At 40.0% G+C, this 17,439-nt stretch overlaps 1 protein-coding gene and 1 long non-coding RNA gene across 2 annotated transcripts in view; both read left to right on the top strand.

The window, feature by feature from the left end:
* The first annotated feature begins 1,125 nt into the window (after positions 1–1,125).
* On the top strand, positions 1,126–4,083 carry znf503 (zinc finger protein 503). The gene is made up of 2 exons (XM_085296687.1): positions 1,126–1,795; positions 2,159–4,083. Exons 1-2 carry the CDS (start codon positions 1,541–1,543, stop codon positions 3,587–3,589), a joined length of 1,686 nt encoding a protein of 561 aa, XP_085152813.1. The 5' UTR covers positions 1,126–1,540; the 3' UTR covers positions 3,590–4,083.
* Positions 4,084–9,742: 5,659 nt separating this feature from the next.
* Positions 9,743–17,439, top strand: part of LOC146561018 (uncharacterized) — a 30,472-nt gene continuing 22,775 nt past the window's right edge. The window contains exons 1-2 of the long non-coding RNA XR_014888025.1: positions 9,743–10,355; positions 11,214–11,357. This is a non-coding gene — a long non-coding RNA (uncharacterized LOC146561018). The remainder of the gene's footprint in view (positions 10,356–11,213; positions 11,358–17,439) is intronic.

Here is a 17,439-nt window from a genome sequence, read left to right as displayed (position 1 = left end):
GAACTGCAACTTATTAAAGTTTCATCGTGTATACCACCACCGATAAGTTTTACGAAGAACTCCAAAAGTTGCCGATTTTATTTAGTAAGTGGCTGATATGGAGTGAAATCAACGGCTTTGACTCTGATACCCTCCCACGTCAACGCGGGCTTGTTGGCTACCGTCGATGCATCTTAAAAATTAAACCTTGACACGAGAATCAATTTATTTCCTCTGAAATCTTGGGTGTCTCTTGCAGAATGTCTCCCTGTCTCTCCCTTTCTCTCCCCCCCCCCCTGTTCTTTTCCCGCAGTCGCACTGGCATGTAATCAGCCACAATAGCTGACATAAATCAAGCAGTGGATTGACAGCCTCTGACAAATAACTGATTGATTGCGGTGGAGCAGAATTGACACTTGACGGAGGGGTGGAGATAGAAATAGAAGGGCGGTGTATATTATACTGAAAACATGTGACATTCACATCCCTCCATCACTACATTGGTCTATTCCTGTCAACGCTTGTCTGTTTAGGGAATTCGAGCTGAAGTGGTTGGTTTTATGGTTACCGGTGGAAAGCAGTCCCAGTGGCGGACGGTCGTAAAATGCGCGAACTTTGTGCGTCTCTCAGGTTGCGAACAGTCGGAGGAAAACGAACAAAAACACTTGTTAATGTAACGACAGAATCAGATGTGATAATGCTTTTATGATGGACACTTTAAAAGCTTTTAATGAAGAAGAAAAAGGTTAGAAATATATGAAAGTGCTCATGGAAACCAGTGAAGAATCATCCCTTCTGAAATCTAGATTAAAATCAATGTGTAGTGAACATTAAGTAAATAATTTAAATATCCACTGAAAACAGGACGAATAAACTGAGTCCCATTTATCCCCTCGCCCCTGAACAAAACTTGAATATATCAAATATTAGATCAGATAAATGGATGATCCAGAGTAGAGCGACTATGTTTCATGATTGTTAAACATAATAAGTGTATGGATCGTTCTTTTATGGTGTTATTTACTCTTCTGCACGCTGTTGTGTCCTTATCGCCACTATTTGTTTCTCTAACTTGTAAGCGTTCACATTAACCAATATATTTAACGCTATCTCCTCCCCCGAGCTGTCAAAATAGAGGCGCTTACAAAGAGGAGAACGTCACATCCCCTTGACCCTCCAATCACCTCAGGGTCCCATTTGATTGGAAGGCGGCAAAGGCTTTAATCTCGGACTAATTCAGCTGCTTTTGAAGTGAAAATTTCTACCAGTTCGTACTTCGGGAGTACAGAGCGAGGACCTGCACACAGACGCACACACAGGCGCAGCGCTCATGGTGCAAGACGCAGACACGGATCTGCGATAACCTCGCACCGTCTCCTTCCAGCTGCCGCGCCTTTTGCTCCGTTACTACCAGGATTACCGATTATTGAAGCGTTTTCCGATTCTTTTTCTCACCCCACCCCACGGCAGAGAGGCTCGGTGCTTTTTTTTCCTCTCCACCCAAATCTTTCTTAATGAATCTGTGGAAAGCAGCGTCACTACATTTCTTGACAATTGGGACATGATCACATCGCCCTCGGCGTCTGCCTTAAAAAATAGTGATATTTGTGTAGCGTGGGAAAGCAGCAGTTCTCGGAATAGAGGCTCAGCGAACGTCAACAAGCCTTTTCTCCACTCCGCACCTCCGTCTGATCCACTACGGCAAGCGAACCGTCTTCCCATTAAGGTCTTGAAAATGCTTACCGCACGGTCGGGACACATTTTGCACCCGGAGTATCTGCAGCCTTTGCCTTCGACCCCTGTCAGTCCTATAGAGGTAAGCGTGGATTGAATTTGTTTTTAGGGAATGCTGTTTCGTGTGAAAACGTCCTGGGAGTCTGTTCCTCTTATTCTCTGAAATCGCCTGTCCTGTTCCAAGTGTGGCTCCAGCGTTTAAAGCGGTTATTTATATATAGATATGTACGTAACACATATATGTGTTTGGTTTATTTTTTGGATTATTTTTTTGTGTAGTTTTGTTCAAGAAAGACCTCTAAATAAATAATTACACCTATATATTCGCTTTAAAACACCAAGGAATATCCCGATTAAACGTTCGCCCCCGGGACTGTACTCAAAACAAAGCTGCAGATATGCGTATTAATAGTATTTATCAATCTTTTTATTTTCTTCTTTGCAGCTAGATGCCAAGAAAAGTCCGCTGGCTCTGCTGGCGCAGACCTGCTCTCAGATCGGCAAACCGGACCCGCCACCCTCCTCCAAATTATCCTCCGTAACCTCAAATGGATCTAGTGAGAAGGAATCTAAATCGGGCCCTTTGAAACTGAGTGACATTGGTGTGGATGACAAATCTAGCTTCAAACCTTATTCTAAGCCTTCAGATAAGAAGGACTCGTCTTCGGGCGTTTCAGGCGGAGAGAAGTCTGGTTTCCGAGTGCCGAGCGCCACCTGCCAGCCGTTTACACCGCGGACAGGCAGCCCCAGCTCCAGCACTTCAGCCTCCCCTATGCCATCGGACGGAAAATGTGGGGAAAGGGATGAAAAGAAAGAGTCTGATTGTAATAAAAATGGCTCTACGGACGGCTCTGGCACCACTAGCCACAGCAGGATAAGCGTGAGTTGTGGTGGAATTAACGTGGAGGTGAACCAACACCAGGAGACGACGCCTGGCAGTAAAACCACCTCCTCTTCGGAGTCCTCATCTGTTACTTCTGTATCCTCCGCATCCGTTCTCGGGTCAGGACTTGTGGCGCCGGTTTCTCCTTACAAACCGGGACAGACAGTTTTTCCTTTGCCTCCTGCTGGTATGACATACCCAGGTAGCTTGGCTGGGGCCTATGCTGGCTATCCTCAGCACTTCCTGCCCCACGGAGGGAGCTTGGTAAACGCACAGCTGGCCAGTTCACTGGGCTGCAGTAAGGCTGGATCCAGCCCCTTGGCTGGGGCTTCTCCACCGTCCATCATGTCAGCCAGCCTGTGCAGAGACCCTTACTGCCTCAGTTACCACTGTGCCAGTCATTTAGCAGGCGCGGCCACCGCTTCCTGCACGCACGACTCTGCAGCTGCAGCTGCCGCGAACGCCCTCAAGTCCAGCTACCCACTAATGTACCCGTCACACCCCATACACGGCGTTCATTCCTCAGCGCCATCATTTAGCGGACACCCCCTGTACCCATACGGTTTCATGCTTCCCAACGACCCTCTCCCCCACGTTTGTAATTGGGTGTCGGCAAATGGACCGTGCGACAAGCGTTTCTCCACCTCGGAAGAGCTCCTGAATCACCTGAGGACACACACTGCTTTTACTGGGGCTGAAAAGTTGATATCCGGTTATCCCGGGTCGTCTTCGCTGGCCAGTGCTGCAGCAGCAGCCATGGCCTGCCATATGCACATGCCACCGTCAGGACCCCCCGGGAGTCCCGGGACTTTGGCTTTAAGGAGCCCGCATCATGCGTTAGGACTCAGCAGCCGCTATCATCCGTACTCCAAAAGCCCCCTGCCAACCCCCGGTGCCCCTGTTCCTGTCCCCGCAGCCACCGGCCCTTACTACTCCCCCTATGCACTGTACGGCCAGAGACTCACCACAGCATCAGCGCTTGGATATCAGTGAGAAGAAGAAGAAAATAAAAGACTGAAAAGTTTATAGTACTAAGAATGCAAATATAAAGACTTTTATATTAAGTGCGCTAAACTTAAGGGCGGGATCCGTGGACTTCAACTGTATTTATTTATATGTCGGCTTAAAAGCAGGCGGTAATATCTGCAAATGGAAAAAAAAAATATTTGAGCAACTCAAAAAGTGCATTATGTTGAAGCTGAACTAGTTAAAGTGAAACACACACATACACACATATGTTAGAATACTAATTAAAGTAGGGGTCTTCATTTCGATGTTAATTTGGAATTGCTATGATTGTATTTGTTCTTATTTAATGTCTCATTGAGAAGCAGAAAAAAAAATTTACATGCATGTTTGTTTCTTAAATTTCAGAAATTGTCCACATTTTAAATTGCCGTTATTTTTCAGGTGTTCACCATGGACAGAGAATTGGTATTTTTTTGTATGTATTCTGGAAAAAAAATAAGAAACAATTCTGTTCCATATCTCCGTGTGCCTCATTTTCTGACGAGAGTCAAATTTATTTTACACTGACATTTAAAAAAACAAAACAAAACATTGGGCTCTTAAATTTTTTAAAATTGGGGTTAAGAAAGCCTGATTGGGTAAGCCGACACTGGCCTATATTTTCCGGCTGTCATCGAAACAATTTAAATCGTGCAAAACAACAAATGTTTTCAGTTTTCTCACATGACTCATATAATCTTTCTTTTTTTCTTTCTTCATTATAAACGAAACTTGGGAGCTTTGAACATCAAATTTTAGATGACTTGAAACTTGAATTAAAGTGGGAGTGTGTGTGAGAGTGTGTGTGTGTGTGTGTGTGTGTGTGTATGAGGGAGGGTAGAACCGGCTTTATACAGGAAATCATTCGAGATAAGTTGGGTTGCTTGTGAGTGAATTTTGTCAATACGTTGTTTGACGGGGTGTGACATGTTTTGTGGAGTTCGCTTGCGTAATGTGTGTGAAATACGCCCAAAATGCTCGATAAGGACAGCTGATTTTTCTACGGTTTATAAAAATCAAGAGCATGTGTGTTTTGAAATGCTAAATTAAAATAAATCTATATTAAAACAAAAATCAGTTTTACAACCTTAAAAAGAAAGACGGCAATTGAAGTGAATCGATCGCTGGGTTTCAAATTTAATGCACTATAAATTTTTGCAATCGTTGCCTCTTTAAAAAAAACAATAAAAAGAAATGAAGTTCTAAGCACAGAGGGAGACTCTAAGAAGGTGACATTTAAACGTGGAGCCTATTAACTGGTGTATTTTTGACTGGATGACCATTAGGAGGATATCATTTATTTTGCGTTTGATAATCTGACCCACCTTGTGCATCTATTGTATACGCCACTATATTTGTAATTAAAAATACTCTGACTTGTGCAAAGTTGTGGGGTCTTCATACAGATGCAAACACTCACAACGCGTGTCTTGGATCTGAGAAGGCCAGGCGCATAAACGAAATATTTAAAAATGTAACATTTCATATATATATATATATATATATATATATATATATATATATATAAAATATATAGGCCTATATATATAGTTCAGGTTTTTTTTTTTCTTTTTGGGCATTAGAGCTTATTCGGTTTATGACGCTCATATATAGATTTACTTGCATAAATCTATATATGATTCACTTGCATTTGAACTTTCATGTGCTATAATTCCTATTTTTGGATAAAAACTTTACGAATCAAAGTCGGTGTGCCGGGGCTATAACTGATTTCACACAGACACGACTGATTAGTTATAGTAAAATGGTTTTTAGCCCAAATTACAAAGAATGGCCTTTACGTGCTGTGTGCTTGCTACCGTTTACTCCCAAGCATGAGCGTTATCTTTCAGCTCCCTTGGACATTCCGTTGACCCAGCTCTGTTACAATTACCACTGTTATTATCAAGAATGCCTCCTCAGCTATGCTGTCCCTTGCCTATCGCGCAGCGGTTTGTCAGACTTCAAAAAAAAAAATCTCTTGGTGTATATAAGGCCCACACGCGTCCTAAACTGATGTAATGACGGTGAAAGGGAGCAATTTCCATTTTTACCCACATCATGGTGGCTGTGCTCGGAGGTCCCCGGTGGAAGGCAATTTATCATGTGCCCCTCCCCCTGGCCCTGTCACTAGAGGAACAGGCAGGCACATGTGTGCATGAATTACCAACCCTCCCACCTCCCCAGGACCCCCCCCCCCTTCTCTCTCTAGCTCTCACTGTGGAGATTTGACACAGAGGAAAGAGAACATGGGGGATTAGAGCATGCAGAGTATTAAAGTACATATTCACTTTGTCCATCAAGGCCTAAAAGTGCTTAGGTGTGCGCTGAGCTCTGCAGAACAAAAGGAATCCATGAAATTACAGTACAATAGTAAATTCAGATATGCACTTTACATCAGAAATACTTAAATAAAACATTTCACTAATATTTTACTTATTTGACAGTGATCCAATTAAGCACGTTAATAGTCCCGTGTGGGCCTTGATTCAAAACAAGGGTCAGATTAAACTCTTAATTTAGCCTCTTATACATTAGGTTGGTCAAGAGTGGCTCTAAACTAATGCACAGTAAGGCAGCTGGAATAAAAACGTTTGGGTTATCCTATTGTGGACATTTAAAATAACTAGTAAGTGATTCCTTACTGAGGAAGACACCGGGTTGCATCTTTTCCTCAACTAAAAGACATGCAACCTTGCTGAAGTCGACCTTAGAGCTCTGCTTCTGTGGGGTCAGGTCAACTATATCGATGTTCGCTGTCCAAACTGCAATCTAACAGGAAAACACCCACTCAAAATATTTCCAACATGTAAACAGCATGAAAAACATATAACATGCTATTTTCTAGTTTTAGACCTAAAGCAACCATTTTAGATTGTTGGGACTTTGCATCCTCAGAGAGAGAGGGAGCAACACTGCAGGAAAACCTGGCAGGACATCTGGCAACAGGGGGAGCCCAGGACGTGACTCACACACCTAACCCCATATTCAACCCCACTGAATTACCACCACTAAAGCTGTCATTAGTGGGTGTGTGGAACAATATAAAGACATGCCGTAGTCTGCAGTGGCAAGTCTATAGTTTGGGTAACAGCTGTGTCAATAAGGAGAAGCTGCTATAATGTTCAACCCCATGCCAGACATAAGTCAAAAAGCAATTATTATCTTTTATGTATGTGTGGTCATTTCATCAAGCTGTGATTATAATGTAAAAGCTCTCTGTGATAGGAAGAAAAGGGGCCTATCAATAATGGTTAAGCAGCCATTGCAGATACCTTGCAGTTATGCTTTGCAAGTATAGATTGCTACTTTTCAAATACATTTTGATTATACACCTGCTTCTCAGGTACAGCAAAGGCCTGGTATTTGTTACCAGCTTTCATGTGAATATAGTACTTGACATTACACATACCTATACAGCTCATCTACACCTTAGCACTCTAATTGTAGCTAAAGGTGTCATAAGCTGGAACAGTTGACTGTGGTTATCTCGGGGTGTGATTTATGGATATATGGGCTGTTCAGGTGTCCACGGCTTTGCGATTGTTGTAATGAAGCCATAAACTAAGCAGCATGACACAAAGCAGAGACAGTGGTTATAAACAGATCTACTGTTTTAGGTAAATCTATACTAAATCTGCCTATTATCCAGAAGATTAAAAAAAGGAAAAGAAAAATCAGCATCGTCGTTGGTCACGTGTCATATCCATCAAAGCTAAAGCACCCTTTTCTGACAGATTGATCCTAGAATGCAGTCCCCAACTGAGAGCTATAATAGAGGTAATTTGGTTCTCAAAAATCTGTGCCAAGGCAGACAGGAATCCCTCCCAGCACTTCTAGATGTGGTTACCCTCCTCATTGATTTACAAATGTAAAGTGCTCATCCAGGTGATGTGAGAGAAGTGGCAGTGTTGATCTATCTGTGCCACTCAGATCTCTAACCAGTGAGACACTTTCTTGTGCTTAGACAGCCTAATTGAGGTCATTTCTGTCCGCTCTGGGATCTACAGTGCGCCGGGGTGTTTTAGTGTTCAGATAATTTGCCCATTTTCTGATTCTGACAAAGAATATTTTATGGAAATGCACCCTTATTCCAGGCACCTTAATGGAATATGTTGGAGTAGTATGTGGGCTGATGAGGCTGTTGTGTGCCACTGATAAATGTGAAAAACAGAGAAAATGTCAGGGATGGGCTCAGCTCCAAAGGACTCTTTGCCTTCATTTGAAATTAGCAGTGCCTAAGTACTATGTCTTTAGGGAGTCACAATGCACAACCACAAGGTTGTTCGCATAGTTTGAAACTGCACAGTAAAGCCTTCATATTTTTTTTTGGAGGAACCCAGTCAATTATAAGCGCTATGTTTCTTAGCTGGACTTTAAGACATTTTCTTTCAAAGTTTTAATTTTTTAGTATTTTTTATTTACTTTAATGCTTTGAGGTTTCAGTCTACCACATAATTGTTGCCTTCTTCTTTTCTCCCTTTTTCTATGAGTAAACCCTGATTATTTTAAATGTTAAATTTCGCTTCCATGGGTGTGGCCTGCCAATGACCATGAGTCACATGCTTACTAACGGTATAAATCTAGGTCTGGGTTATTATGGGATAAAGATATAGTTATTAATCAATCCACTCCTGTTTGATGCCTCCTGATAAGGAGTGTACATAACTCATAATAAGCAGCAGATACAATGTAGGGGTTGATGTTTTTATGGAAATCTGTTTCCATAAAAAGTCATGCTGTTTAAGTTAGGCCTACACGGATACTCCTGCTGTATCATCAAAAGCAACATAAAAAGGCTCGCAGCACAAACCCGTAAAACTGGGTGCCACCCATCCTGTAAATGCTTTAAGTGTAATCCACAGATCTGCTGACTTAGCAGTGTAACAAAGTGGTTATACACACATCCATCACTGATACAAATAATCCCAAATAATTCCAGTAGACGTGGGCTGCAAATACTTTCACTGTCATCTCAGTTTGAATATATTTTAAAATAATGACAACCTTAAATAAATGAATAGCAACGCCCTTTACAAATATTATCTTAGTTTTTTTTAACTGAGAGAAATTGTATGAAAAATATAAGTACAAACAATTAACATCAAACTAAATTTATATAATTGCATTAAACATATATTCTTATCACAAATTACAATAAACAAACACTGACTTTTAGAGTTACTCTAAAAGCTGCCATTGTGACAAAAACATTTATAAATATGAATAAAACTGAGAAGTGACTTTGCTTTACTACATTTGCTAATTTTGCATGAATAATTTTTTTTAGCAGCCCTCCCTTAAATAAATATGACTAAAATACAAGCTAGTTTCAGAGAAAATGAAGTTCTGTTTGCTGATATATGTGATGATGCAAGTTAAAGAAACCAACCTGAAAATAGTTTTTTGTAAAATCGACAGCACAATTAAAAATAAAAAAACAACAACCCACCAACACAGCACATGGCTAGATAACCTTTTCACACTGCTGGCTTCGAGAAAGAGTGTGACTTATTTGGCTTTATGACTTGTTCTTTAGTGGAAAATCTTACTCCATAGGTGTCGCTATTGCTTGATCCACCTACACATAAAAGCTACGGGCTGGGTGAAACAAGCTCAAGCACATTCTCAGAGGGATTATCAAAGAAACTAACAAAGTGAAGTGGGCGTAGATTGAGTCAGTTAAAAGAAAGTGTACTCAACCAAATGTTACATTAGAAAACTTCATCACATTGCTGGCAGTGGTCTCCACGGGGTTTGGCAGATGGTGGGGATTGGCTGTCAGTGGTGTGGAGTGGCTGACTTTCCCTCCCCTTTATGTTTTCAACGGTACACGAGTCTGTTAAGTTCCAACAAAGCACTGACTTTTGTTCAGGCATTAAAAGAAATATAAAGAAACTGAACTGAAAGTGATATCTTCAGTGACTGCAGGACAAAACTTACCTTTGTTTTTGTAGACATTTTGACTTGAAATACCAGAAAAAAAACCCAAAACAAAGGAAACTAAATCTGCTCAACAATGCTTCAGTCCCCAGCAGTGTTGGTCAAGTTACTTGAAAAAAGTAATCAGTAATTAATTACTGATTACTCCCCCCAAAAAGTAATCCCGTTTTTTACTGATTACTTATTTTCAAAAGTAATTAATTACTTAGTTACTTAGTTACTTTTTAAAAACACGATTTACAACCTGAAGAGGTGATAAAGTGATAGATCTTTCAGCCCAATTCTACTTTTTCTACATAATCCATCATACAAAATGTAATCAAATGGAAAAGTCTCTTTTTTTAACTTGTTTTATCAGTTTTAATCTTTTAACTTTATGCATCAAGCAAAACATTTAATTATATGCAACATTCTCTGACTTGAATAAATTAGTTTAACATTTAAACCTATTTTCTACACATTCCAGCACATAAAATAAAATATTTTTTGTGTTTTCACTCACTCTTTCAAACAGATGCAAGTAAAACACAGCAGAAAATAAATAAAGTCAAAGACTCAGCGGTCCTTTTGCTCTATTTTCACCTGTAAAGCAGGAGCAGGGTAGGCGGAGGGTTACCCTGGTGTAGGTGTGCTGCGGTCAGTTGAAGAATCCGCGCGAGTGTCTCTGTGAGTTTCCCATCACGTCGTAGCTACTCGGTGCTTGCTCGGAAGTTTAGGGTTTTTTTTCGCTGTAAAAAGAAGTTTTCTTCCCACGCACGATGGACGCTAATGTTTTTGTCACTTTTTATGGAATCAAACTCAAAGTAAGGTCAGTACTTCCACACTTTAAACGCTGCACGCTCATACTCTCTCCCGCACTCGATATATTATCCATTGTTGATCTGCACACAGCTGCTGTCACCAACGTCGCACTTGCTTACGTCACTGTCATGAGACATTCTCGCAAAAAAAATCACGGTTTTAGTAACGCAGTAACGCAGCGTTCCTACGGGAAAGTAACGGTAATCTAATTACCGATTTTGCAATAGTAATCCCTTACTTTACTCGTTACTTGAAAAAAGTAACGCGTTACAAGTAACGCGTTACTGCCCATCTCTGGTCCCCAGTAGACCCTGACAATGAGGTAGCATACACATAGTCAGGAGTCTTGAAGTACTTCATGTAAATGGACAAACAAAGTCAGCTTAAGTTATAGTCGCAGTTTCCTTAAATTACTCTTCCAGACACATTGAGGTAAATTGCTTATTAATTATAGAGCTCAGTGCTATTGGACGACTAGCTTACTTAAATGAGGAGCCCACAGAGATACGGTTAGGTTTTGCTTCCATTGCAGCGTGAAGCTGAATTTCCTGCCTCAGCAGACTTTTTCCAAACAGAAACAGTCACAGAGAACCATATGGTGTCATTAATAGTTTTTTGGTGAGACTCCATTGGACCATTATCCAATTTAAAGAACACAGAGGACCCAGGACTTACTGTGTACAAAACAAGGAAGTGTACACTGCACTAAGATATCCTCCAGAGTTTCATGGTTGGAGCCAAGTGTAAAAAAACAGTAATATATAACACTTCTGTGATTTATGAGAGCTAAATTTATCATGTTGATATAAACAATTCAACTATTACCAGCTTCCACATTACTCCAGCAATTCATTCATGTCAGCAGACCCGACAATCCCCTGCATCGCTCTACACCACCAAGCCCAAACCAGACTGCTTCTCCCCGTGCTTCTGCTCATATGACTTTCAATTGAGACTTCTCCAAGGAAATAAGAGGAAAGGGGGACATTTCTCAACTCATCCACATGCAGTAAGTGATGATGCTGCGATGTATCACACATTGATCTGAGGCATTTGGGAGAGCGGAGGGTATTAAGAAGGGAGCGCAGTAGACTAATGGGCCTGACTGGGAGACAAATTGGGCCAGACATACAGCAACACAGCCCCAGGAAATATGGGGGCTTGCATCACTTTTATTGCTTTAATGCATTTTAGTGTTAACTGTGAAATTGAACTTCAAATTACCTACCATCCATTTGTTTTCTCTGTGTGTTTTGTTCTTGTTGTCTTCTTCTCTGCAGAAGGTGTAGCAAAAATATTGCAAACGCTGAACTGGCAAGTTTCTCAGTTTTGCTTTCGAAACAGGTTGCTTATTTAAAATAGTTGGCTTTATTAGTGGGTAAAAAGTTAGCGTGTAATGCAATCAAGACAAAAATCTTTTGTATTTCCTTCCAGATAATAGCATTAGGGGAAAAGAGGGCAACAAAGGAAATGGTAGTGTAAACAATATAACTCATGCAAATTTTTAGGTGATTACATTTAGAAAAAATAAACAAGAGAAAGAAAATAGAAATACAAAATAGCTCTAAATCATTTGTGAATTCCATGTTAGGGATTTCATCATGTATTTAGAGGATCAATACTCTTTAAAAATGTGTTAGTCTACAACTTTGTAATGCCCTGTATACGTTTAGTCATGTAGCTGTGGGCAATTAGCACCAACATGACAGATGACAATTCTGTAATAAAACTGCGTGCAAAATGCCTCCATCCTCATGTTTACCCCCCCTCTGCTCCACTGCACAGATTTTTGTTCTTTTTGTTTCAGACTTGATGGCTTCTTCCTTAACTGAGTATGGCCATGCATGAGGCATGCAAAGGCGGGCTATAAGCCCGCCTTTGCATGCTATAAGCCCAGCACTACAAACAGTGAGCCAACAACAAACAAAGAGCAAGAGTTTAGTAAGAACCATGCCAGAGCACAGGGATGAGGTGAATCAGTTCTTGTTCTTGATCGTGACAGCTCAGTCTTATTCCTAGGCTGAAATGAAAATAAAAACTAGACCAGATTTATATATGTTTTAATTAAAACTCTAACTGAAGCAGATTAAAAATAAAAACATTTACAGGAAAAGATGTTATGACAGGTATTTTACGGCACAGTTGTCACATATAAATGCTACTAAAGGCTAGGTAAGCATTAAAACAATAATACATGGGTTTATATGAAATTCCCAGGCTGAAATAAAATTAAAATAAGACAGCATTTTTAAAAAATCATAAAAGTAGCTAAAACTAATCAGCATGTGAAAGGAAAGTCTGGAAAAGTTTCAAACAGTATCTTTGTAGACAAACTTATTGACTTGCTTATTGGCTTATTCTGTTGGTTTGGCCGCAAAGACTTGCAAAGACTGGACTTAAAATAACAAACTTAAACACATATTATATTGTATAAAGCATCTAAATGCACGATGATTGGATTCAGCGCAAGTATGTTATGTGACTGGAAGTTATACTCTTATAACAGTGATATGACAGTCATATGCCTAATGGCTCCCCCTATAGACAGCAAATGAATGAGGAAGCTCGAGGTCACGCAATGCCAGTGTTTCTCTCATGAAAATCTGTATAGTTCATTTTCTTTAAGGTAGAACCTGCCAAATGCGAGCTATCAACCTTTAAGGCTCTCAAAGTTATGAGAGAAGAAGCACACATACGTTAGACATGCAAACAAGCCGCACACCCAAGGAGTCAATCATAAAATAAACAGACGAAATCTACTGAAAATTCGTAGATAGAAAAACTGTCACCGGGATGATTCTCACCACAAAGAAAGTGAGAAAGACAAGTGAAGGGATCTTTTGAAACCTTAGGTAAATAAGAGGAATCAGGCGTTGAACATCCAGGTAATAACTGATGTTATGACTTGGCATTTGCTCTGACATGCATTTGAGACAGGAACATTAAAAGATACCCACCATTTGACAGGTATCACAGTTCCCTCAGGCAAGAAGGATTCTCATTTTGATGAGTGTGTCAGTCACAGTGAAGCCTGTCGACAAGCCAGAGCTCAAGCACTGACGTTCAGGAATAACACTTGTCTCAAAAATTACAAATGGAATATTTGAACAGCTGTGTGAAGGAAAACTGATTATGGCTAAACTACAAAATGGTTTGTACGAGAAGCAGCGTTTCTGAACATACAAACGACTTTCAGCACATGACCGTTGACGCCACAAAATGCTCCCCCACACACACACACACACACACACACACACACACACACACACACACACACACACACACTTATACATATATATAAATATATAGTTTTCTATTCATGATGTACTGGAGATGTTTTCTGCTTGCCTTATTCTTTCAAATAACAGTGCGGAAAAGCATTGATCTAAAACGTAGCATAAGTCGGCGCTTCCAGTGTACATAAACTCAATACTCAGCAGAGAGCAATTGTACAAATTCCCAAAATGGATCATTCATAATCAACTTCAGTGAATTAGTTGTGACTGAAGTTGACAGGGCTGCGGAGAGATGGTGGACGACATGGGGTTTTAAATGCCATGCTCAGCGCCAAGTGTGAATAGTCGCTCTGTATGCATTTTTCACTCCAGCATGTGCCATGTTCAGTATATGACACTCACACTGATTTACTACACTCTCCCAGCTAAATAATTTACAGGGATATGGCTCCGTGTGCTTTTAATGGTTGTTGTATAGACCTGGTTGCCTTTAAAATGTTCCACAGGCAATCCGCCATATGCTTGGATGGATGGGAGACCTCTCAGCACTGATTAATAAGCTGCTCGGTACTTCACTCCAAACAGGGTGTCAGGAAACACTGCGTAACCAGAAGCAGCCGAGGCGCAGCCGAATGTGCTGTGTGCTTTGTATGCATTCGTGAATAGAGCTCAGTCCGGGGCTCCACAGGTAATACCCGTGATGTGGCGAATTGCATGTAAAAAACAAAAAAAAAAAAAAAAAAAAAAAAAATCCAGAGCTCTTCTACATTTTGATGTGTGTTTTAGCCTCACCGTTCACAATGGGAGGTGTATTATGAAAAATGAATGGGTTGGGTTTTTTTTTTTCTTTTTTGGCAAACATTTGTGTTTGCTGGTCTAAATGCCAGTTCAAAGAAACGTGCTGTTGGTTCTTGGTAGAAGGCCAGCCTATTGGTCTGCAAACAAAGCCAGAGAGCATTATTCATTACTATGTCATTTTATGTTCATTTCATGGATGCAGCAAATCAAACGCTATTGTTCTTTTAGATATTATTTGCTGTTAATGTTTAATGTCTCGCTGGCTGTTCATTGAATTTGAGCATGTTCTTTAGCATGAAGAGAGCTGATACGCGAGCAATTTGTCATCCGGGTGTTTACTTTGGAGCACCTGTTGATTATGCTTTCTGATCTGAGCCACCCATTCTTTTGATGAGTGTACACTTGTTTCAACTCACAGTTGGCATTGGCATTAATTTACTGTTGGACTAGTGGTTTGTTTAAGTTTTAAGTTTCTTTTGGTGGGAGTTAGCTGGGATCTGGTGAGGTTACTTAAAAAGAATTAATCAGAATGACAAAAATAAAAACGATAGTTCAATTCAATACAATTCAGCACTAACCCTAGACTTTATAGGAGTTAAATTTTAGTCAGTGGCCTAATGTGAGTCTCCCAGGAATACTGTGACATAAAAATGTTCGAGAACTAGCGCTTTAGACAGTGCAAAACTGCAGGGAGGCAGCCAGCATTTTCCAGTTCAGAGCTCAGCACAGCCCAGCATGCTTTCGACAGGTTGAGTGCCTACATGCTTTCACTCTGGAACGAACAAACAATATCCCCTTGTTCCCGGCAAAAAATAAGGAGAATCAATGTGACAGCTGTGAACAAATATGAAGATGATGACAAAGTCAGCCATGTGAAATACCTTTTTTTCCTCCTCAAATCGCGTGAACTTCAAAGCTGTAATTACTAATTTGATCCACGAGCTGTTTGGTACAGTGTCTCATGCTAAAGTGCTGTATTGTCTGTCAGCGCGTCGGTTAAAAGTTTGAAATGATTACATGTAAAGAGACAGAGCATAGCACGTATCCTTACTGAAGTTATTCTCCCAACTATGAAGAGACCAGAAAGCTGTTTTAAATTAATAATAATTAGCGCTGCAACCTTCAGTCATCTGTTTAATCATATATGCGTCTCTTCTGATTGAGCACAATGGAAAATTTTTTTATCTATAACGTTTTTGTCAACCTACAGTAACTGTGTATATAAAGTTTAAAAAGGAAAAAGTATTTAAGAAGATGTATTGAATCCCACAATCCCACAGTCTGCCGTCACGTGGCATCTGAAAAGCAAAATCTTGGCAATAATCTTCATTTACGTTTGGTTATTGCCCCAACAATGAAATATACACACACAATAATGTGTGCTCACACTTGCCTCTCTCACACACACAAACACACAAGCTATTGTGGCCATCGGGTTTTAATAAGCAACCAACAGCAATGTATGTTTCTTGATTAACTCCTAGTTCCTCTCAACACATCTTTGACTCTGTTTGGCACAAATCCAGATTAAAATCCAAACGAGTGCTGCACCCTTTCCACACATCACATAGTTGTCCTCTGTGTTTTCTGTGTGGCATGTAATGGTTCATCCATCTCATCTGTTCAGCTAAATGTGCTTGTTGAAAACTATCTGAGACTCTGCCACAGATTTCATTTCCATACACACTGTATACTGTGAGCTTTTAGCTTTTCTGGTTGCTGAGTATCTTTGGAATGAAATCTGGCTTTTGGCCACAAAAAGTCTGTCGTTTGAGTATCACATGGTTAGTGGTGCTTCCTACGGCTATATTTATGTACTCCAACTGTATCCCCTTTCATTGAAACCTAACCAGTGGGTGATTTGTCTCCATAAGAGAGTGCCATTTACAAGCAGCCATGCTGGGGTGGGACCCCAACCAGAGGACTTGTTAATAGCACACATCCACTTCTCACCATATGCTGTCCAGAATAAACCAACATATACTGAGAGAGATGTCGAAACCAATTTTCTATGAATGGTGGACCACAGCGGTAAACTTTCAAGGAGTTTGAATGTAACTTACCCAGCTGACACCATCATAAACTAGGTAGGAGTTAAGAAGTGCAGTGGAATACTGGGGATATTTTTGATACTTTTTTACTGTATTGTAAACATTTAATATTTTTTATGTAATCTATACATTTACATATAGATTTGCTGAATAAGAAGCAACCGAGATCTCTAAACATTGTAGAATTAGTATTCAGTTAACCAATCACATTCCTGTTAGTTATAATCAGACTTTTTGTTGTTGTACCATTGTGGTTGCTGTCCTACATTAGCAACAATCTTATGAAGCATATATTAATTAAAATAAACATACAAAATGGCACAGCATAGCTTTAGAAATGGTTATTAATGATCTATCTACTGTGTGTTTTACTCTGGCTTGCCAAAAACAATAAATGTGCAGTCCATGTACAGTCCAGGAAGTCATTAGCACAACATTAGTGGATTTTAAACACACTGGCTTGAGAGAATTTAATTGAATGTTTTCTTATAGCTGAAAGCGACTTTCTCTTTATCAATTATTCTTTGATAGTTCTTGATGATTTTCTCTGATCTGTTAATCATTAAAGTTTTAAATGTAATTTTCTTGCTGGGCACCATGATTATAAAGCACTTTGGAATTGCTGTCATGTATTAGTAATTATGCTTGACTTTAATATTTGTATTCCACTGTAGTGTACAGCTCTAATGTACTTTTATATACAATACAGTTCAAAAGTTTTAAGCCCCAGGTCATTATTTAAATTTTGGTGATGATCCAGAACACCTATCTGGAGACCATCTGACTGGCAACCGCTTCATTTTTCAGCATGACAATGATCCCAAACAAACTGCCAGCACAGTAAAAGCATATCTGGATAGAAAAACACACAGTGGTACAGTATCGGTCATGGTTTGACCTCCCCACTGATGGACCCCAACATTATTAAAACCAGTGTGTGATCATCTTTATGGAGAATGAAATAAAAGATAGTCAGCATCCACAAAACAGCTTCCTGAAGACTACT

Source organism: Mchenga conophoros, linkage group LG13, assembly GCF_057382185.1.
Source record: "Mchenga conophoros isolate Kocher_MC1m ecotype Shallow Benthic linkage group LG13, M_conophoros_male_GT1.1, whole genome shotgun sequence".
NCBI lineage: Eukaryota > Metazoa > Chordata > Actinopteri > Cichliformes > Cichlidae > Mchenga > Mchenga conophoros.
The sequence above is the reverse complement of the archived record's forward strand: the minus strand, read 5'-3'. Positions and strand labels throughout refer to the sequence as shown.